At 38.9% G+C, this 24,535-nt stretch overlaps 1 protein-coding gene across 7 annotated transcripts in view; it reads right to left on the reverse strand.

Annotated features, from left to right (window-relative positions):
- Window positions 1-2,089: 2,089 nt before the first annotated feature.
- Mtf2 (metal response element binding transcription factor 2) overlaps window positions 2,090-24,535 on the reverse strand; it is a 53,679-nt gene continuing 31,233 nt past the window's right edge. For all 7 annotated transcript variants that reach the window (XM_034509280.2, XM_034509279.2, XM_076937779.1 and 4 more), the window contains 6 exons: window positions 19,708-19,775; window positions 17,671-17,841; window positions 14,126-14,231; window positions 13,934-13,986; window positions 13,722-13,826; window positions 2,090-11,297 (listed from right to left, as the gene is read on the reverse strand). In XM_034509280.2, coding sequence (XP_034365171.1) covers window positions 10,940-11,297; window positions 13,722-13,826; window positions 13,934-13,986; window positions 14,126-14,231; window positions 17,671-17,841; window positions 19,708-19,775 — 861 coding nt within the window. In that variant the 3' untranslated portion in view covers window positions 2,090-10,939. The remainder of the gene's footprint in view (window positions 11,298-13,721; window positions 13,827-13,933; window positions 13,987-14,125; window positions 14,232-17,670; window positions 17,842-19,707; window positions 19,776-24,535) is intronic.

Consider the following 24,535-nt stretch of genomic DNA (forward strand, 5'->3'; position numbering starts at 1 on the left):
AGTCAGGTTTAGATGGGAGAGTACTCATCTATGAGTAAGATCCATAATTGGAAATTTTAATTTTTTAAAATTTATTGTATGCATTTGTGTGAACACACACCATAACATTCTTGGAAAAGAGGGACCAGTATACCAGAGGAAATCTTTAGGAATCAGTTATCTTCTCCCACTATGTAGATCCCAGGGATTGAACTTCTGTTATCAGGCTTGGTGGCAAACACCATCACCTGTGAAGTCATCTTACTGGTCCAAGATCTGCATCCTTTGAAGGTGTCTCAACGTTTAGTATGCAAGGTTCTCTTTGACTAGACTGTAAAAAATGCGTGTCATTTTCTAAACAATTCTCAAATTCCAAAAATAAAATCTCTAACCCAGAAGGCACTTCTGGGAATTCCTATTATTTTACTTTTGCTGTCTTTCCCAATGTTGCTCCTCCTCCCCCGCCCTCCCCCCACATAAAAGGGGACAGTTTAACACAGCATTCAAATGGTTTAAATATTTTTTGAAGATATACACACACACACACACACACACACACACACACACACACACACACACACACACACACACTGTAGCTGTCTTCAGACATACCAGAAGAGGACATCGGATCCCATTACGATGGTTGTGAGCCACCATGTAGTTGCTGGGAACTGAACTCAGGACCTCTGGAAGAGCAGTTGGTGCTCTTAACCACTGAGCCATCACTCCAGTCCTTAAATATTTAATAAGTACATTATCCTTAGTTTTTCTTTCCAATATTCTATTCCTCACTTATTTTGAAGCAAACACGGTGACTAAGGTGTTAATCGGTATGGTACATGCTTAGCACACTTGAGGCCAGAGTTCGACCCACAACATAACCAAAAGTAGTATTTGCGGGCTGGTGAGACGGCTCAGTGACAACATGCTTACAATGTACACTTGAATGGAACCCAGGTAACGGATGAAGGAGAAAACTGACTGTCCTAACTTCCAGGCATACACTGTAGCGTGCATGCACATACATACACATACATGCCATGCAAACGGTCTTATTTTTTGGCTTTCAAGACGGGGTTTCTTTATGTAGCTCTGGCTGTCCTAGAACTCAGCCTGTAGACCAAACTGGACTCAGAGAGATCTATCAGCCTCTTCCAAGTGCTAGATTAAAGGTGTATGCCATCACCACACCCAGCAAAAATATTTTTGAAAGTAAAACTATTCATTTTTCTCTTTGTCTATGAAACTGTTAGGTTCGTTTGAAGACTTTTGTCTGAGACAGTCCCTGTGTAGTCCTAGCTGGCCTGAAATCAAGAGATCCATCTGCCTCTGCCTTCCTGCCCCACTATATCTGGAAAAACAAAATATCGTTTTTTAAGACTTACGTGCTTTTCCTACATGTTTTGCATGTGCACCATGTCTGCCTGGTTCCTCCATAAGTCAGAAGAGTTGGAACACCTGAACTGGAGTTAAGAATGGCTATGAATCGCCATGTGGGTGTTGTAACAGAAACTCGTCCTCGGCTAGAGCACCAAGTACTCTAAACCACTAAGTAATCTCTCCAGCCCCAGAATTAGTTTTTGACAGGGTCTCATGTAGCTCAGGCTGCCCTTGAATTGTATAGCTAGGACTGACCCTAAACTACTTACTTTACTGCCTCCATCTCCCCAGTGTTGGAATTAGAAGCATGACCCACCATTAGCAGTTTTCTTCAGTGCTGGGATCGATCCAGGGCCCTGTGCAAGGCAAATGAGGACTCTACCAACTGAGCTACACCCCTAATCCAGAAGTCAAACAACACAATGAAACCCTTTTTATTTGTATTGACATTTTTTCCTTGTTCTGAAAATTTTTTATCCTGCTCTAATTATTTTTAAATACTGTAATAACAAGTAAGAAACACATTTATAGGGTCTAGAGAGATGGCTTGGTGGTTGTTGCTCTTGCAAGGACCCAGATTCAGTCCCCAGCCACCTACAAGATGGTTCACAAGCATCTGTAACTCTATTTCCATGGAATCTGATCTGGGACACTCTTGTGACTCCCACAGGCACCAGGCACATATATGGTGTACATACAGGCATGGAAGAAAAACACTCATACACACAAATCTATAAAAAAGATTATTTTAATTTTCTACATGCCCTGCCATGTATCCATCACAAAAGAAACCAGTGTGCTGTTCTGTTAAATAGTCAAGGGCGTGTTTTTGAAATAAGGGATACGATCTGGGAATGCAGCTTAATCCACTGTTTTTCTCCAGCACAAGTGAAGCCCTGATTTGTTTGTTTTCAAAGATTTATTTATTTAATGTATATAAGCATCCTGTTGCTGACACAGCAGAAGAGGGCATCGGATGTAATTACAGATGGTGGTTCCTGGGAGTTAAACTCATGACCTCTGGAAGGGCAGTGTACTCAACTGCTGAGACATCTCTCCAGCCCCCTGGTGTTTTGACCCTCAACCCCCATAAAATCCAGCATAGTAGCTACATGTCTGTAATCCAAGCACTCAGAAGATAGGGACAAGGGAATCACAAGCTCAGGTCCTCCTGGGATACATAAAATTGTCTCAAAACAAATAAAGGATAAAAATAAAAACCACAAAATTCAAGCTGGAGAAATGTTACGTTTAGTACTTAAGAGAAATGCTTCTCTTTGGAGGATCTGAGTTGTTCCATGACCCACACCTTAGGGTATTTGGCTGCTAGGTCCTCTCTGGCATTGACAGACACCAGAACACAGAAGAATGCACACACAGTGTATAAAAGCATTTGGGAAACAGTAGGCAGCTGCTGTAAGACCAGGGCTAGAGTATACAAGATGCCTCACAATTTGGTGCCGACCCCTCCCAACTTCATCCATTACTATCACGCACTGTTCCTGCTCTCTAGCCAACCAAACCTACCTGCATGCTTTGCCATCCAGTTAGTCCTACCTCTCCACACCCGTGACTTAATATCCACTTCCCTCTGTCTCTCCTACTTAATGATATCATTAGCTTCTCAAGCTCTCAAACTCGATGCTGTCAGTCCTACTACTTGTGTGCAGCCCAAGTTCTAGGGTAAACATCTGACTGAAGTCATTGGCTTTTACAAGTACTCATACCCGCTTGGCGGTGGCGCACGCCTTTAATCCCAGCACTTGGGAGGCAGAGGCAGGTGGATTTCTGAGTTCGAGGCCAGCTTGGTCTACAGAATGAGTTCCAGGACAGCCAGGGCTACACAGAGAAACCCTGTCTCGAAAAACAAAAAACAAAACAACAACAAAAAAAAGACAAGTAGTTATACCCCCATCATTTAGGGAACAGTGATTGTTCTCTGTGATTTAGAGCAGATTCTGAGGGAACGGGAGCTCTGCACGCAGTCCACAGTAAGAACGGGAACTGCTCCTTCAAGAATCAGAAACGCACAGGTCACATCCGAGTTTTGGTATGAGGAATTTGACTCTAAAAATAACTTTCCAGTTACAGTAATATGCTTCTGTCAGGGACTGAACCTCCCTGCCGCCTTCGAGGTCTTCCTGGAGTGACTCTGATTGTCCAGGAACTGGTTTTACAGCTCCCTTCATCCTCTAATGCACCCCACATACTTTTTATCTCATTAATATATATCTAATCTAACAGAAACCACACCCACCAGAAATCTAACCCATCCACAGCCTCAATCCTGGCATTGTTGGGTTGAATTCTTGAGACAAGCAAGCAGGAGCTAGCAGTAGCAGACAGCCTAGACAGTTCCCTGGGCCACAATCCACAATGCATGCACCCAATGGAAAGATGTTTGCAATACCTAAAATCCAAAATATTTATGAATATTTGGGTAGAAAACATAAAATTGTTTAAACACACACAGGAGCCTGGTATAGTGGTATGTACCTTTGTCAGGAGACAAAAGGCTAATAGATTTCTAAGAGTTTATGGGTAGCCCAGTCTACACGGTATGACCCTACCTCATAAAAGCACCAAAATACCTGGTATGGACCTATGTTAGAAGGTGGATGTGTGACAAGACTACAAGTACTTGCTGCTTTGAGACCGGCTAAAGGCTTAAGAATCCACCGGAGAGGAGATGAGCAAAGATTTTCGTAACAGCCTGGAGCAGATCCTCTCGCTGCTTCCCTTGACTGGTTTTCTTCCAAGTCCTTAAGGTTTTTAGATCTTTTTTGCCTTTTAGTCTCAATTCTCATTATAAAATGGAGCTGTGGAAAAGCATGCCACTTCCTGAATGCTGTTCAGTCTTTGTAAAAGTGAATTAGTGTATCATTTATTCTCACAGGTTATGGATAAAATGCCTGCAAATCTGAACCAGGGAAAATTCCTCAGTGAGTAGTTTGCTGCAAACTGCAAGAGGAGCAGAGTTTGAATCCTAGGATGAACATAAATAGCTAGGCAAGACACATGTGACTCCAGTACTTAGAAGACAAAGACAAAAGACCCACACACAAAACTTGCTGGACAGGCTGAATTGGTGACCTTCAGAATAGGAATAGACCCTACTTCAATAAAGTAGAAAGACAGAAGATAAAGTCGACCAACCTAAGCCCTCCATACATGTAGGCATACATGCATGCACATGTGTATCTACTATGTGTGAATCTACATGCTCATACACAAAAAGCATCCCAGAAAATTCCCTGCAACAGTATAATGAGGGCAGCCAATAGCACATTCATGTCCATCTGAAACTTCACACCAGGTTTGTATCTCTGTTCCTCCCAAAGCTCCCTTCAAGACAGGGTCTCTGAAGCCTTGGCTGTCCTAGAACTTGCTCTGTAGTCCAAGGTGGCCTTGAACTCACAGAGATCTGCCGACACACAAACCTCTTCAGAAATATATACATATACTTAAAACTAAAAATAAAATTTTAAAAAAGTTTTGAGGTAGCTGGGTGGTGGAGGCACATTCCTTAAATCCCATCATTTGGGATGTGGGGACAAAGACACAACAATCTGAGTTTAAAGCCAGCCTGGTCTACAGGATGAGTTCCAGAATAGTCAGGGCTACATTAAAAAACAAACAAACAAACAAACAAACAAACAAAAAAACAAAAAAACCTATCAAAAGAAAAACAAAAACAAGATTAGAGTTATAAAACAAACCAAGTTGCTATCCCCACATTGGTCATGAAGCAATCACCTAGCTATCAAACTTCCAAACCTCTCTGTTCTGTAAAAAGTCATGAAAAACAAGATCTTCAGTGAACAAAGGCAGAGACAACACCTCCTTTCTTAAATTATAACCAGGAGCTTAACTCAAGAATTGTAAGGTGCAAAGTTTTATTTACATAAAAACTTTTCCCAGAAAAACATACTTAACGTCTTTTCCCTTATTCTATAGTAGAGTTTGTAAGAGGGAGACAGGCACATAAGACAGCAATCACCTAGGCTGGGCTGAGTGTGTAAGAATTCCTATCGAAATCTCTGTAACGTCCACTATATACAGCAACACAGTAATGTTCATAGTTTACTAGTTTACAAGTTACAGAACCTACTATGAGCTAGGCATGGCGATGACAGTACTTGAGAAATAGTAACAAGGATGAGGGTCAAGGGTTCACACCAGCAGGATTTCCCTATCTCCTCCTGCGGGAAAGCCTGTCTCAAACAACAAATGTTAGGACTGAAAAAAGGTATCAAAAATGACCATAGTGGAGTGGAAGGGTAGCTAGGAGTTCAAGACCATCTTCAACTACATAGCAATTTCATGGCAGGCCTGGACTACACAGGGCCTAAAAAAAAGAAGGGAGGAACAGAGACAAAGAATCTATAAAGTTACAATTCGAATATTTTTCCACTATGTACTTATTACATGATCTTGAAATCTGGAAGTTACAAAGGAGGAGATACAGAAATTTAAAAAAAAAAAAACCCAAGTGCTGGGATTAAAGGCGTGCACCACCACCGCCCTGCCCAGAAATCAAAATTGAGTCTTAAATGATTATTAAAAGATTATTTTCAAGTATATTTCTAGAAAGTTTGAGTTTGGAGAGATGGCTCAGCAGTTAAGAACACTTGCTCCTCTCCCAGAGGACCCAGATTCAGTTTAGACACATGGTGGACATAGGTATATGTAGGTACCCACAAATAAATTTTGAAGAAAAATAAAGTATTGTAACATATTTTCAAACTAATACTAAACAAAACTCAACAAAAATTTTTAGTAGTTACAAATTCTGTTCACTAAAATTTACTTTGCATTTCACTAATAGTATTAAATGACACCTTTTAATGTTTGCTATTTTTTGTTTTTGTTTTTGTTTTTTGAGACAAGGTTTCTCTGTATATTCCTGGCTATCCTGGAACTTATTCTGTAACCAAGGCTGGCCTCAAACTCCCAGAGTTTCAGCCTTTCAAGTGCTGGGATTAGCAGACTAAAGACGTGTGCCACCACTGTCTAGCCCAGCAGGGTATATTCAGACAAGGCAGTGGTGGCCAGAGCCATTAATGCCAGCACTTAGGAGACAGAGGCAGCAGATCTCTGAGTTTGAGGCCAGAATTCTAGGGCAGTGGGAGTTACACAGAAAAAACCTATTTCAATCGCCTTCCACCAAAAAAGTTTCCAGAAAGGTATCAACTTTCTTAGTACATTGTTAAGTAACAGAGGGTGGAATAACCATAATAAAATAAAATCAATAATATAATATGGTATTATCTATCTAAAGACTAGGTTATAAGAAGATGGAATTACATTACAAGAGAGGCCAGTGGCAGCCCACAGGCTTGTGCAGACCTTTCAAATATTTTCAAGACTGAGCACGTAACCCTTTAAAATATACAATGTTAGTAGAAATTCTAACTAAATACTACAGAATAACATAGTTTTGATTGTTTTTGTCAGATGCAAAAACATCTGACAAAAAACATTTTACTCAATGTTATCCAGGGTTCTACTGTTATTCTTTTCCCCATACACCAATGTTTGTTCATTCAGGAACTTACCATCAGCTTCTAGAGGAATGTATGTCACACAGTAGGGGTAAAAGGGATGACTGACGATAAATACAGCAAACACAACAGCCTCTCAAGTATAATACTCAAGTACAATACTACAAAGCCTGCACGCTGACAAATGACTAGATTAGGAATTTTGGACAGGATATTTGTGAAGGTTTTAAGTGTCTGTTTAAGATGCAATGGGGAATCTCTTAAGTGAATTACTTTGAAGAAACGGAATTACTAAGAATTCATTTTGTATTCATCTCCAGAAACAGAAAATGCCAATAAACAAGGAGAGAGTTGGGCAGTTCATTTGTAATCTTGTTCATTTGTAATCTTATTCTTGTTCATTTTTAATTATTTTGGACAGGGTCTCAACTATATAGCCCAGGCTAGCCTCCAACTCATGATCTTATCTCAGACCCTCAAATGGTAAGGGATTCTAGCATATACCCACACACTGACCTTATACTAAGTTTAAAAATAAATTAATATTCCATGTTGCTATTACTTACAAACATTTGTATATACTCCATCTACTTGCTTTACAGAGATTCTACCTATTTCTCCCATGTCAAAATATAACAGAGCTATCTAGGTTTCCTAACTAACGCCAATTAGAAAACTTGACACTTCACTGTCAAGTTCTCATTTCCCTGATCACAAACTATGACACATCAAATGCCTTAAGAGAAACTGAATGGGACTTCTGAAGTTTTGTACTAAAATATAATTCAGAAAAAAAAATGGGTACCCTTTGGGTAGGGGGCTATCTGCTACTATTATCTGTTGGCCTTAAAATACACTCTTTCAAACTCTATTAAGTGTTTAAAGCCAAAATATATTCTAACTGAAATTTAATAGTCCCTAACAGGGGCACAAAGCAGCCAAAACCACAACTTCATCCCAACACTGATAAACAGGAATCTAACTATATCCATGACAGAAACCAAACAACTCAAACATTAAACTGTCAACAAAAAAACAAAGCTGGGACACACGCCTGAGTTCCACTCACCACCTGCCAGGAAAGACCCGACTCCCACCGCCAACATTAGAACTTACAGGGTGGGTGGTGCTACACACACGTGTGGCCTCAGCACCCAGGACAGGAAGACTGCGGAGCTGTGCAACACTGAGGATCCACAGTTATTCTGGTAATGCACTCTCAGGAACATAAGAACTGTTTATCATACAGTACCAGGGTTGTTACAAATGTTTTAAATTACAAATGAGAGAGATTAAAATAAGGTCTACTGCAGTCTCTTTTGAAGCTGCTGCTAAGTCTCTCTGAGTCTTTTCCTTTCCTTCTACCTTTTTTTTTTTTTTTTTTTTGGAAACCTAGTCATACTTCCATGATACTTTTTCTAAAAATTTCTGCTCCTGGCCTGTAGCTTCTTGCTGAACCTGCCAGGACCTAAGGCAACAGGCATGGCTCAGTCTTCTCTTCTATGTCTGCCTATTCCAACTGTGCCAAAATTCACAGCTTGTATGCTGCTTTTCTTTTTCTCTAAAATGCTTCAAACAAAAAAGGAAGGTATATTATTTTTACAACTTTTCATTCTGTAGAATAGAACCCCCCCCCCAAAAAAAAAACCAAAACCATTTTTAACAAAAATGGAAAATCTTTTTACATGTGCCCCAATACCTATGAAGAAAAAACAACTGTGAAGTCTGACTTTCTTTAGTATTTGGAAGAGGGAAGGACAGAAACAGTGTCTTTCAAATACAAAGCATGTAAGCTGGCTACATACCCTTTTCTAAAACATCACTCATGGTGAACACACAATACTATCATTATGACAAAAGGAAACAGGAGCAAAGTTCTTCAAAGACTAACTTAAAGTATATAAAAGTAGAATTGAAAATTCATCCCTCTCTAGCTAAATAAAAGCAGTTTACTACTGCACCAGTGTGTATTTTCAAGCAAATACAGAAGAAAAACTCATTAGCTCTTTTAAAAATACACACATTTAATGTTGGTCTGTTTTAATTCTAAGTAAAGCAATTTCAAAAATACAAACTGAACATCAGAGCCATGTGAACCACCATGATAAAAGAAAGCAGACATTCACAATAATTACGTCTAGAGACAGTTCAGCTTGATAAATTGTCTTCCAAGTATCTTAAAGAATTACTAAAAACACTGCTGGTGTTCAGTTAAAATTAAAGGACTTTGGGAAAAATGAAATATGATACAGCTGGAGTGAATCAGGTTACACGGGAATTACATTTTCCATTACCCCTAGATATAAACAAACATTCAAAAATTAACACAATCTCTGTGTTATTCAAAATATTGCAGCTGCAGGAAAGGCAACTTTAAATTAATAGCTAGGGGAAATCCAGTTTTGGTGGAGGTGAACAGAAGTGACAGTTTGTGATTTGCACTTTGTAAAGCTCATTATACCTGGTCAACCAGGAACCAAAAGCAGGACAAAAAGTTCTCTGCTTCTTTTGGCTACAATGTGACAAGAAAAATCATCTTTTGAAGATGCTTAAAGAAATAAAGCATGTTTCTTTAAAAAACAGTCAAATAATCAATTAATGGAATAAATAAGCACTAACCATAATTTTAGTATTCTGTCATTAATACACGTCACAGATTTCTTCATTTTGGCAGAAATTTCCCCAATTTTTAGTCTAAAATCCACCAATCATTTTAAAAATGAAATGAAGATCTACCAAAATAATTATTCTTCTGTTTACTCTTTGGCTAAGAAAGAAAACAAGAAAAAAAACAAAACAAAACAAAAAACAGAAGACAACTCTAACACTGGTGATAAAAGAAACTTTTTTTTAACATGTAAAATAAAGATATCAATTTAAAATCTTGGTACATTTTATAAAAACAAGAGGTAATGTTGTAATAAAACAGCAGTTAGCCTCAGCTAGCAACATACTGTTTGTTAACCCTGTGCAATAAAAGACTTTGTTCAGACTACGCTTACTCAAACATGACTAACAATTACTACAGACATTTCAGGAGTCTTCACCGGGCTCCTACAGACTTACTGTTAAAAGTGAGACATTTACAATCATAATGTGCCACAATAACTTGAAAACGTCACTTCTAATGGGAGATACTGTAGATATCACTCGAATTTGTTTTAGGTATTCAACAGCTGAGTTACAAGGACTGAAAAGCACTCTAAAAGCCCATCAACACTGTTGTTCACACCCTTCACACTACATTTGTCTGACACATTTATCTTCATACATAGCAAGCAACAGCACCCAATAAACGCCTGAGAAGAAATGCTGCTGTGTAAATACTGCAACTATTCCTGAAATAAGAATTATGGGATGTATACTCCAAAGCTGCCCATTCCCATAATTGTATTGCATAGGTCACATAATCACACACACGTATATACACATATGTGTATATACATGTACATGCAAAGAATATATTAAGACGACAATGAAGTCTAGTCACAGAGCAATTTACAGGCTCAATATATTTTTTACACTTTGCTTGAAAGAAATTTCAATATTTTACAGTCTTTCAGTAGACATTATATACACTGCACTTTATGAAATCTAAAGGGTATTGAAATAAATCTTTCCAACATTTTGGTAACAAAACACACAATGTTTCTTCAAATACTTGTGCTATCTACATGATCTGTTTGCTCTGATCCACTAATCACGAATGGACTCAATGGAATAGATATAAAAAGTATCTAACACCATGCATGGGTTTGAATCATGTTTAATATCCTATCCTACAAACAGTCTACAAATCTTAAGATTTAAAAAAATTAAGTCTCTCTTCTGGTTTTTAAAAGATATCTTTTTATGACAATATCCGTAACATTGACAAGTACATGTTAAGGCCAGTATCATCTCCTTTTGTGAATATTTTTGTTTTTTCTCTTTGTTTGTTTTTCTAAGAAAGATAATAAAACCCACACTCTTTCTTTCTTTTCTTTTTCTTTTCTTTTCTTTTTTTTTTTTTTTTTTGAACTGCACCAACAGAAAACGAGTGCAGTGAACACAACGCTCAGTCCTAACGCTCACAGTCAGGATGCAGTCGCTCCTTCCCACTCCACAAGATACTGCACCTTGCCATCAAGTGTCACCCGGCGAGCCAGAACTCTGTATTTCTCGCCACATGCTATTCTACCTGCGGCACCGAAGTAACTAGTAATGGAGTTTTTCAGGTGATTGAGCTGTAGCTCCTGATCTGCTAAGTTGTTCAGGATGTCTGTGTTAAGTTCTTCAAACTGATACTCGTCTTTGCCTTCATCATCTTTTACAACTTCTGAGTTCTGAGTCTGGAGTGCTCTTCGTGGAAGCCGACCTCTTCTCCTCCGCAAATGTGGTATTGCAGCAGGCCATGGTCTTCCTGTTCGAGTTCTTTTTCTAGAGTCAGATAATCTAGGGTAGGGAAAAGAACACATCTCCTAAGATCTGTTTTACTTGGGCACCCCCACACCCCGCCCAGGCTCTCATCTTATAGATGAGGCTAGCAGAGCCTCATAAGACTATGAGGACTCTAAGGAGTCTATTGTAAGTATATGTCTGCTGAGGTAAAATTCAGTCTAATTAATAAAAGTCATTAGCACCCTGTTGCTGTCTTCCTTCACACAGATGTCATTGTTTGGTTTGATCTTTATACAGGCTTTCTTCCTTCATGTGCTCTTAAGTTAAAAGAATCCAAGCAAAGCTTGCAATGTGGCTCAGTAACAAAGAGCTTGCCTGGCACACGCAGGCCCTGGCTGCAGTAACTAGCACCACTAAGAAAGAAAGAAACAAATTCAGCCAGGTGGGGGTCTCATGACTGTAATCCCAACACTCCAGAGGCAGGCAGATCTCTGAGTTTAAGGTCACCCTGATTTGCAGAGGGAGTTCCAGGAGAGTTACAGAGAAACTCTGTCTTGAAAACCAAGAGGACAAAAAAGATTCACAGGAAATGAATTTATACATTAGCAACAAGTTAAATGTTTACATTACTAGAAGAGCAGTTTCTAAACTCTAAAACAACAATTAAAAACAAAAAGATCTATGCATTTTTCATGCCTGACATGACGTGGTCTAAGAAAATTACTTTCTGAGGAAATGAATCAAATAAGTAAGCAAAGGAGGAAGGGCTTACTACTAATCAATTTTCTAAGCCTGAAACTATAATCTTTGCACTGTCAAAGGCTTGGTGCTTGACTCAGACATTTAAAATATTTAAAAAGTGCTAAAAGCAAAGCATACTTGTATAGTACAACTATCAGACTCTTTACAACTATCAGACATTGCAAGCAACTATCAGAGGCTGGGCATGGTAGTAACACATGCCTTAGTTCCCAAATTCTGGAGGCAGAGTCAGACAGGTAGAGCTCTGTGAGGCCAGCCTGTTCTACTTAAGTGAGTTTCAGGCCAGCTAGAGGTACAAGGAGGATTTGTCTCAAAACACACAAACAAAAGCAAGGATCTTGGGGGAGGGAAACAGCAAACAGAAAAGTGCACAGCTTATACTGGCCAGCCCTGAGAGCTGACATGTGCAGTGCTTCACACTTGTAATCCTGATAACTCAGTAGACTGAAGCAAAGAGGATTGCCCTCAGTTCTAAGCCAACCTGGGTTGCAAAGTAAAGCATTTAATAAAGGAGTCCTCTAGATGCCCCGGTAAATAAGGTACCTGCTACCACTAGACCTGAAAACCTGAATTCCATCCGCAAAAAGGAGAAAGGAGAGCATGCCTTTGTTTTGGTCCATTACTAAGACCTCATTCGAGAAGAAAAAAATGTTTTTAAGACTTATTTCTCAGCTGGGCAGTGGTGGCGCACGCCTTTAATCCCAGCACTTGGGAGGCAGAGGCAGGTGAATTTCTGAGTTTGAGGCCAGCCTGGTCTACAGAGTGAGTTCCAGGACAGCCAGAACTACACAGAGAAACCCTGTCTCCAACAACCAACAACAAGGAAAGAATTGTAAGCTGACGGTTGTAAGCTGACTGTAAGAATAGTAGGCTCTTGTAAGCACAGATCCAATGGTGTCTCTACTGTTATGTAGCGTTTGTGTTCGAAAAGCATTCAGGTGATTAACAACACAGGCAATAACTATATATATGGTCTGCTTCTCAAAAACCTCAAGGATCACATGATACTATCAACTGCTAAGTTAGTCAATCAAAACAACAAAAAAACTTGACAGGAACTTAGAAAGAACAAGAAACAGAATGCCACTCATGCAGACAATGCTAATTAAATGCAGTGGGCCTAAATGAGTAAACAAAATGTACAAGAACTTGTTGAAAAGTAGGGATACAAGGAAAGAGGGAGGGAACAAGGATTGAGTGTGTGTGTGTGTGTGTGTGTGTGTATTTTTATTGTGAAAGAATAAATAAATGTTTAAAAAGTTAGTAAGCTGAGGAAAAGTCAATATAGGAAGCTTAAAAGACTCAGAAAGCATAAAATGTTATTTTTTTCAGCCTCCTCCCTATGGTTATAAGAGAACAGAGAAAAATCACTGGGAAGAAACTGTTTATGGAGCTGTCTGCAAGTTATGCAGAGACTTCTAGGGATGCAGCTTTTATGAACTGTTATGAGGTGTTAACTATGTTTCAAAGTGACACAGCTGTGTTTAAGTCATATGTGGCTGGTCCTACAAGAAAACTACAATATATATATTCCTACAAGAAATATATATAATAATAATTAATTAAAATTAGAAAAACAAATAAATAAACCCAGCTGGGCAGTGGCACATGCCTTTAATCCCAGCATTCAAAGGAGTGGCAGGTGTTTGAAGCCAGCCTCTTCCAGCACAGCTGAGGTTACAGGGGAACCTCAGACATAGAACACAGACTACCTACCCATAATGCCTGGAAATGCTAGGCGAGGTAGTTTCTCTTGCACTGGAAGCGCCCGTGAGGTCCACAGCTGAGGTATTAGATGAATGTGCAATCCCCTCAGTTCTCCTGAGACAGAAGAATTTAAATGATATAACAACTATATTACATAACAATAGAAATACTAATTCCTTCACAAAGAAATTCCTAGGAAAGAAAAAAGATTAACTATTTACCCTATAGAACAAGGTAAATCCAATGTAGGATTCTCTGAAACTGATTCCTTATCCTGAAAAAGTACAAAAAAAATTTTTAAAGAAAAAAAATTAATACATAAAGGGCAATTCTACTGTAATTGGAATAAAACATTCACTTCTCAATAATTATAAGACTCTTTACTGAGAACATATGCAAACAAATCCTCTTACCAAAGGTAGCTCAGCGGTTTTTTGAATCATTTTTCTTGTATATGGACCAGGAGGACGACCTACAGATTTCTTCTTTCCTTTTTTTTCTATCCCATTGCTTACTTCCCTGAAACAAAGACTGTATTTAATCCTTGCATAAAGCAAAAATGACAATGGTTTTACATAGCTAAATAATTTTAATTCTTATTTTTGAAAGTTTTAAGGAAAAGGGTGCTCTCCTTACTATAAATCTAATATATGCTTATTACTTCAAGATTTTAAAAAAATTAAAAAAAAAATCACCAAAAAGCCATACTAGCTAAAAGATTTTAAAACTTTAACTTACTTCTTACTACTTACTAGTGAAAGGTTTCAAGAATTTACTACTAAAAATGACTACAAAATTAGCTAACCTTGTGAAAATACCTATATTAAAAATTTCACTATCAACAGTTTCTCTTTAAATACACAGTCTCAGACATATCATATATTCGTGTATGTAAAGGAACATTTGTAATACCATCAGAAACAGAATAAAGGAGAAACAATAAATCTTCCATACTGAGACAGAGCCTCTGACAGTTCACACTGCAAACTAGAAAATCATTCAAAAAGCAAGTAGTAAAAAGTGTATAGACAAGGATATAGCCAACAGAGAGAAGAATGAGAGGAAGAGACAGGAACATGGACAACAGCTGCTACAGAAAGGTATAAAAGGGACACAAAGATGCTTCCTGTGCTGAAGGACTCACAACATAGATATTCACCAATAAATACAAGCAAGCTAACAAAATCAAGTGCCATGAGGATGCTATAAGCAAAGTACAAAGAAAGAAAAAGACCACAACCATAGCAGACTAGAAAGAAGGATCAGAAAAACTCCAAGTTGGAGGATAAGGAGCGGGAAGTGGGAAGAGGAAGGATGGATGGGATATGCACGTTTACAAGATAGCCTAACATGTTAAGAGGACCACCAAAGGAGGAGTAATATAGCACACTTAGCCTTGAAAGGACTGAGCACACACAGGGTCCACAAGAAAGGATGCTTTGAAGAAAGATGAGCCCTTCTTGGTAGTACTTGATAACCTGAGAGCTGCCACAAACCAAGTATACCCTAATATCACAGCAATGTGATGTTTGTGGGGTTCTCATTTCTTAATTCATAAAGGCAACTGAGAATAAAACATTAGGTCAAACTGGAAAATGGCAGGAAGATGGTTTTTTTTTTTCCCTTTCTCAACAATACCGTAAATATGTATGTACTTTATTAAAATGGCTATATGGTATTGTCAATGTTGTGTAACAACATTTCCCTACTTTTCTTGTTCTTGCTAGAATTTCCCTCTGCATACAGCCCTTTCAAGCAGCCTTACTGACCTCACACTTCCTTGAGAAAATAGACTGACAAAGTCTATCTTGTCTCTAATTTCAAGCATATACTTTGCTTTTTTTCCAAACCATTTCATCAGAAAGGCGTTTTTCCTGCTACCAAAGTTATTCTCAGACTGAGGCAATAGAATCTTCCCTTTGCTTTCTCAATAAGGCTTGACTTAATACTCATCTTTGCTTATTCACTGGGCCATTCTTGGTACACAAAAACAGATTCCAATTATTTCTTAACTACTAAAATATCCGTTATGTTCTACTGTCTTCTACTGCCAGTCGACTGGTGTGTTCCACTTTACAGCAAAACCTCTCAGCCCTGACATGTCCTCTTCACTCTCCTCTGTATGACTCAGTTTCTTTTTGTACCCTACTTATGTCCTCTTCCCTTCACCATCACCATTACTCTGGATGTTAGTATCCCTGACATGCAGAAGCAAACTTCTTAATACATGAACCACAAAGTACGGATTCAGTCATACTCCAACTCATTCCAATCTTACTGCGAACTCTAAATAAACTGCTTCTGTCGATGTCACTCGTAACTAAATGCTACAGTATCCTCTCATGTTTTACTAGCATCCAATAGCATTTAATTTATCTTTTTTCTTGAAACAATTCCCTTCTTTTGGTTTACATGACACCAATGCTCCTGATTTCATCCTACCATGATGGTCATTTTGTTTCAACCTCCTTTATTTGTTTTATACCTTACATTTTATAAATCTCCAAATATCTAAATTCAGACACCAACCCATTCTCTTCTCTAGTTGTTCCCTAGATCATTTTATTCATTCTCCTGACTGTCTATGCACTCCTTATCTAAAAATCAAAGTCACCTACACATCATCATTTAGATAAATGTCATCAGAATTTCAACTCAAGAAAACAGGAAATGTTCCCCACCCACCTCACCATCACATTCTTCTCTATCTCAGTAAGACAAAGAGGACAAAGAAGAAGCCGGCATCTGTGAGTTCAAGCTGGAAATCTGAAATCTGTTAACTTATTCCTCTTTTTCCCTCATAAATTTAATTCAGTAGCAAATCTGACCAATTCTGCCCCAAAAGCAATGTCAAGCCTATTCACTCCACCTGACTGTCCCCACAACTCCTGCACAAGCACCATCCTGACAAAGCCAAATCTGCCTTTTCCTACTTTTCTTCCCTCTGGACTACCTTGCAAAGACTTATTTAAAGATAATTAAAACTGTTTGCCTAATTAAAATGTTTAGAGAGGGCAGGGTATCCTTATCTACAAGATGCTGTGTGATCAAGAGCCATCCGATCTTTCAAGTATCTAATCCCTCTATTCCTCTAACCTCCATTCATTCGAAGCTGGTCTTCTGTGAATTCCGAGACTATGTTTCACAGCCTCCACTTCTGCACCTGGAGAGCCCTGCTCTTTTATTCTTCATACTGTTAGAATACTCTCAGATATCATCTCATGCTGATAGAATACTCTCAGATATCATCTCATGCTGATAGAATACTCTCAGATATCATCTCATGCTGATAGAATACTCTCAGATATCATCTCATGCTGATAGAATACTCTCAGATATCATCTCATGCTGATAGAATACTCTCAGATATCATCTCATGCTGATAGAATACTCTCAGATATCATCTCATGCTGATAGAATACTCTCAGATATCATCTCATGCTGATAGAATACTCTCAGATATCATCTCATGCTGTTAGAATACTCTCAGATATCATCTCACATAGTCCTCCTTCCTTAGCCCTTTGCTTTCAAGTATACTATCTCCACCAACAGGTATAAAACACTGAACTAACTCTAAATGGCATCAGAATATTCATTAATTACTTTATTATTACACATTTTCCTCACTATAATGTGATCCCATCAAGGAAAGGGGGAAAATCTGTCTTGTCATTAAACCCTCAGCACTTAGAAGGTAAAGGCATCTGACCTAAGTGCTGAGTGTGAAAGGTAAATCAGAACACACAAGAAAGCCTAAGTACTAAGTCCTTTCCTCGAAGGCCAAGGCCTAACATAAGTGAACATCTAACATCCACTTTCCTTACCATCTGTAAAGCCTGCCCTGGGGTGGGGCTAGGTCCCCATGCCACTCCACTTATAATGTCATACACACTGCCATACGCCACCTCATAACACACACACTCAGTGATAAATAAAGCTGCACTGCAGACTTTACCTTGAGTCAGATATAGGTTTGGATGCCTTTCTGCCTTTAATTTTAAATTCATGGGATGTTCCTTCAGGTTCTTTCTCTGCTTTAAAAGCCACATTTGGAGGCACAGGAGGAACACGAATTCGCAACCCAAACAAATGCTTCTTCTTCTTTATTTCTTTCCCAGACATAAACCTAAATTAAAAAAAAAAAAAAAGACCAAAATTGTAAAAACTGCACATACATATGGAAGGCCCTAGCCTAACTTTCATGGAGAACTACCAGATACCACAAAATGCTTCCCCTTGATTTCTTTTATTCTTATCTACCCCATAGCCAGTTACAGATTCTTATCTAAAGACTACCTGTTATCATGAGTGGAAAGGATAGGACAAGAATAGAAAAAAGTCCCACATTCTCCTTCTAAATATGGCTTCTAGATTAGGTGTGATAATAGGTAACTAACAAAAGCTGGTGAGATGGCTCAGTGGTTAAGAGCACTGACTGCTCTTCCAGAGGTCCCGAGTTCAAATCCTAGCAACCACATGGTAGTTCACAACCATCTGTAATAAGATCTGATACCCTCTTATGGTGTCTGAAGTCAGCTACAGTGTACTTACATAAAATAAAAACAGGTAACTAACAATAGACAATGGATTCCCGACTCATGGGAAGCCAAGCTGAGAGGATTGTTTAAATTCAGGTTTTTGTGGTTATTACTGTTATGAGACAGGTCTCATTATGAAGATGAATTGGCTTGAATTCATGATTCTCCTGCCTCAACTTCCTCAGTGCTTGACATCATAGTATGAGCCACTGTTTCTAGCTATGGCTCAGCCTGAGTGTATGTCAATAATGTAGTCTCTAAATTAATAATTAAATAATCTCAGGGAGCAAAGAGTATTGAGTCCCAAAAGACTCTAGTTCAGAGTATCTTTATAGTACAAAAAAATCTGACCAGAGACAACTTCTTAAAAGGCTATCTCTAAAGATCCAGAATATAAAATGAGTATACAGAAGGCAAGCCATGGGGCTGAGAGCAATTTAGACCCCAAAGTGTTAGTAGACTTTCGGCATCTATAAAACCTACCCTAGGGTTTTGTGTCCAAACCTTTCTATATGCCTTAATTCTACTAGCACATTCCTGAACACAACCTGTGTCCGTCAGATGCTCAAAATGTTTTTCATTTTTATACACCTAACAATGTATACCTCTCATTTCTACATTAACAGTAATATGCATTTCTGACATTTTAAAGTGGAATTAATTTATTCCAACAATACTTTTATTAGTACAACTACTCAATTACCTTATATATTTTCAAAATAATTTAAAGATCTAGTTACAAGTAACTAAAACATAAACTAGTAAGAAAATGCTTTCAGGTTCAAAACAGCATCTTCTCAAAAACAAAAATTTTATAATATAATAGTAGACTGAGAGTCTGTATACATACATTTATAAGAATTTCCCTGTCATTTTGAAAATATTTTCAATAAATGTAGACATGCTGGATTTAAAGAAGAAAGGAGAGTGGTCTACACAAGAATATAAGATTTACTTTACCTGTGAATTGTCTCCGACCACTCAGACCAGTACTACTCAGTACTGTTTACTCAGTCACTTACTTACTGCTCCTTATACTCAGTACTGTTCACTCAGTCACTTTCGTACTGCTTCTCAGGATGGCGATGACCAGTCTTAAGCCACAGAGTCCCCAGTGTTTGGATATTCCCACCAGCTAACAAGATTTCACTTTCTCTTTAGTGGTTTGCATTACAGAACACGTTATTAGTATATATGCTTCTTTAAGAGAGTAGACTAAATCTACGTCCCCATCAGGATACTGATATACCCCCCACCTACCCATTCTTCGAAGTATTACTCTGTTCTTTTCCAGCCTTCTAGAATCCCTACCTTACTCTGACCAAAGGAGAACAGGACATTAAAACATTTAAAATGGTATGTACTTCTTCCTCACACCAATCCCACAATTCTTAATGCCCTTATTCTTTTCTTACTATCTCCCTTATAGGGATATGTAAAATAAATCTACTTACATGGTCTTATAATCATTTAATGCCTCCAGAACATGCTCATATCTTTCAGATTTGGGTGTGTCTGCCAGCTGTGAAGTATCAAAAAACAATTTAACACACTGTAAATTCATCGATAATAAATATACAAGTGCTAACAGAGCCATAGGATGTGTGGTCAGACCTATGAATACACTGTAAGTCCATTCATTGATAACACACAGGTGCTAACAGAGCCGTAGAATGTGTGGTCAGACCCAGCCTCTCTCTGTTCTGGATTCTCACTAAGTTACTGTGTGACCTACCTAGTACCACTGAACCTTTCAAGACTCACTTTCTGTGTTACAAGACAAGTTTCAATTTTACAACCATTTTGTTGTTTATTACATGAAATAAGTGTATTTGTAGAACTGCATACTATAAACACTACAAAACTGACAGTAGTTATATTTCATTTCTTATAGCTCTATAACTTAGGGAGATAATATCTCTAATATTACACATAATCTCTATAATAATAAAAACAAGAAAAATGTGAAACTTGAAGGGTTATTTTTAAAATTGGCAGATTGAGTTCTTCATTTGATATGACCTTGGGCTTGGGAACTTCCAACTAGTCAAGAACACTCTTTATGTCAGATATAGAGTGTTTCTTTCTCTGTCTCTGTCTCTCTCCCAAATAGCTCAGTACTTTCTCAACTCACAAACCACTTGTGTCTTTTGTTTGTTTTCTCTTTTGGCTTTCTTCTTATTTTTAAAAACCCTGATTTATTTTATGTAGATGAGTACACTGTAGCTGTCTTCAGACACACCACAAAAGGGCATCAGTTCCCATTACAGATGGTTGTGAGCCACCATGTGGTTGCTGGGAATTGAGCTCATGACCTCTGAAAGAGCAGCCTGTGCTCCTAACCTGCTATTTCTCCAGCCCTCTTTTGGCTTTTCAAGACAGTGTTTCTCTGTGTGTCCTGGCTATTCTGGAATTCATTCTGTAGACCAGACTGGCCCGAAACTCAGAGATCCACCTGCCTCTGCCTCCCAAGTGCTGGGATAAATGGCGGGAACCACCACTGCCCGGCCCACAAACCTCTTTTTAAAATCTATACATTTACTTGGCAGTGATGGCACACAACTTTGATCCCAGCACTTGGGATGGGAAAGGAGTTGGGATAAAAGGAGAGAAGGAGGGAGGGAGGAAGAGAGGAAGGGAAGAAGAGAGGAAATGAGGGGATGGGGGGGGGGGAAGAGAGAAGGAGGGAAGGAGGGAGGGAGGTAGAGAGACTCTATATAATCTGACACAAAGAATGCTCTTCACTAGTTGAAGTTCCCAAGCCCAAGGTCATATCAAGTGAAGAACTCAATCTACCAAAATCAATGTTGAAGCGAGAAGAGGCTCACAAGTCATTATTCCAACTCTGTTCTACAGATGAGTTAATATAAAAGTAGTTAGGATTTGAGTGAAACCTTTGCGTAATGCCTGCAAGACAGGAACCTGCTAACACGCAGCCTAGATTGGAGCTAGCCAGCCCAGCCTAAGCTCTAATATATTAACAAACTAGTCATGAGACAACTCGGAGGGGAGTCAAGCCCAAGACCTGCCGTGATATGCTAACAAGCTAACCTAAAGGTGGCACTGGCATGTTAAGTGAACCAGCCCCAAGCTGTGAATCCTAAAAGCACAAAACTCAAGCCCAATGAACAATAAAAAACTGGAACTGTAAAAGCAGCTTCTAGAGCTGTACTACAAAGCTCCTGAGATGGGGCTTCTCAAGCCTCTGCCTTGATAGCCTTTAGCACGAGGACTTTATGACTGACCTGTGGGTGGGCCTAACTCCAGTGACCACTGAACTTCTGGCTCTCAGGGCCAGATGCTGGGGAATGTTCAAGGCCCTCTACCACGGCCATTCTCCCAGACTGCCATGGTGAAAGACTTTGCAGTGCACATGGTTCAAGCCTGCAAAGCTTCTTCACTGGACAACACCACCCAGCAGAAGCCAGCACAGCATCTTCTGCTTGCCTGGCTATTGGCCACTTGGTAAGAAGTCTATTTAACTTTTATATTAGCATGGTATTACATGGAATGTTTGGGTGAATAAACCAAGTATATTCAAAAGACAAATCTTGTGTGGACATCCTAAGTGCCAACACCTCACAGCCCACAGGCCATACAGAGGTAAAATGAACTAACTGTTCAAATTCTCCTGCTTAGAAAGAATGCCAGAACCTAAACACTGCTGGTGCTGGTGCTGGTGCTGGTGCTGGTGCTGACTGTACTAAGTCAATTATGCTCATCACTATCAGATTGTCCCCCTAATCTGAGATACCTCTAACAGAGTTTGGAGGGAGTTTTGAGGATTGAACATAGAGCCTCAAAGATCAAAAGCATATGCTTGCAGGGCTTGGTGGCACATGCCTTTAATTCCAGTACTTGGAAGGCTTTGAGTTCAAGGTCAGGTTCACACAGTAAGTTCCAAGACAGCCAGAGATACATAGAGAGACTTGTCTCAAAATAACAAAGGGGCTGGAGAGATGGCTTAGCCGTTAAAAGCACTGGCTGCTCTTCCAGAGGTCTTAAATTCAATTCACCAGAAACCACATGGTAGCTCACAACCATCTGTAATGAGATCCAAGGCCCTCTTCTAGTGTCTGAACACAGCAACAGTGTACTCACATACATAAAATAAGTCTTTAAAAAAAAAAATAACAAATAAAAAAGCAGCACATACTCAACCCTCTAAAGTACAATCTAAGACACAGAATTTCTATTTAAGGAAGAATAAATAAGCAGATTTTGAAGTTTGCAAGAAAGTAAGCAAGTCGTGGATCTAACTCAACCTTTCATCAAGACCACAATCTTTTTTATAAGAGACCCAGTTTATCTATGTTCAGCTTAGTATTACTAGTGGTAAGAGCTAAATCATTTATTGACCCTCACTTCATAAGCATTACAGTTGAGCAAAAGCTCTCTTAAACTGTTCCATTTTACAAGACAACTCTGCAATTATCTGAAAACAGATTTCATAAGTTTGAAACCAAGTTCAAGTTTCTAATAGGTCACATCATGTGATTACTTCATAAACTGTTTAACTCATCTTCCTGTTTCCCCTCTGAAGTCTTATCAGGAGTTATAATCAAATCAAAAAACCCTATTACATATCTGTATTATTGTGATTAAATTTAAAAGAAAAAAACAGGGTGTAGTAGCTATCATCCTTGCAGCCATCTTGAACCATATACCCTGACAAGAGACTTGTTTTCAACAGCCTACAACAGCTGAGCACACTCTGATAACATCTTGTTTTAGATACCCAGGATTTTCCCTTGGGTGTGTGAGACTTCCCTTAGGTGTGATTTAGAGCCAAGACTTAAAGGTGTGACTTAAGAAGTGAGACATATAAAAGGCAGAGGCAGACAGAAGGGGCTGGAAACTTGAAACTTGGAGGCACTACAGACTAGGAACTAGGAACTCAAGACTTGGGACTTGGACTAGGAAGAGAGACTTGAGAATAAGTGGAACTGAATCACACTCTGTCTGGTCTCCATTCCTTGCATCTGTCCTCACTCTTTCTCTTGCTGAACCTTGACCTGCTGACCAGAGCAGCCCCCAAGCTTTTGGCAGTTCGGGTTCCAACATTTGGCAGAGCAGTCCGGGACACGCAGTGGCACACATTTTTAATCCCAGAACTTGGGAGAGAGAGAGGCAGAAGCAAGTAGATCTCTGTGAGTTTGAGCCCAGCCTGATCTATCTATTGAGTTCCAGGATAGCCAGAGATATATAGTGAGACCCTGTCTGTGGAAAAATAACAGCAACAACAGACATTTATAAGATCTTTATAAATGTTCCACCCCCTCAACCCCTGTTTTGTAGTACTATAGATTAAACTAAGAGCCTCATATACACTAAGCAAGTGTTTTATCACTGAACTACACCCTGGGTCTTCTTTTTACTGGTTTTTTTTGGTTTGGTTTTGGTTTTGGTTTTTTTTTTTTTTTTTTTTTTTTTTTTTTTTTTTTTTTTTTTTTTTTTTTTGAGCAGGAGGTTCAAGCATTTCAGGCTGACCTTCAATTCAACTTCCCATCTTTCTGTATCCATCTCCTGGATTACAGGCATGTTCCTGGTTTCATCTGGTGTTAGGGACTAACCCAGGGCTTCATCATGCTATGCAAGAACTCTACCATCTAAGCTACATCTGCAAGCCCCTATAATTGTTTTATTTTTAAATGTGGGGAATATGGGGAAAGACAAAATTTTGTTTTATAGCCCAGTTTATCCAAAACTTGTAACAGGTGTCTGCAACCATATTCAGCTTGCCTCTGAGTGTCTCGCTCAATTGTACGCTACTGGCTTTGAACCTGTGATCCTTTGTAATTGCCTTCTAAGCTGGGATTATAGCAAGAATAGGCTTTATTTCTATTTTATATTCTTGGAGAAAAATATTCACCAGTAGCTCTGGCTAGCCTAGAACACCCTACATAGACTAGGCTAGAATCAAGCTCACAGTGTTCTCCCTGCCGCTGCCTTCCAAATGCTGTGATCAAAGGTGTGGGCCAATTCTTGTTTTCAGCTCAAATTTTCAGGCATTTTCTCTTAATCCCAGCATCCTTTCTAAAGACAAAACAGAACTTTGGCCCTCTTTTACAAGCTCCATCAAAACTAGTTTTCTTACTGTTTTTTAAATAAATCAGCTACAAATGCCCTTAACTTTTACTTAATTAGTTTGCATTTCAGTATCTTATTTGAAGTCAGTTTAGCCGGGCGGTGGTGGCGCCTTTAATCCCAGCACTTGAGAGGCAGAGGCAGGCGGATTTCTGAGTTCGAGGCCAGCCAGGGCTACACAGAGAAACCCTGTCT

This window comes from Arvicanthis niloticus, chromosome 7, assembly GCF_011762505.2.
Source record: "Arvicanthis niloticus isolate mArvNil1 chromosome 7, mArvNil1.pat.X, whole genome shotgun sequence".
Taxonomy (NCBI): domain Eukaryota; kingdom Metazoa; phylum Chordata; class Mammalia; order Rodentia; family Muridae; genus Arvicanthis; species Arvicanthis niloticus.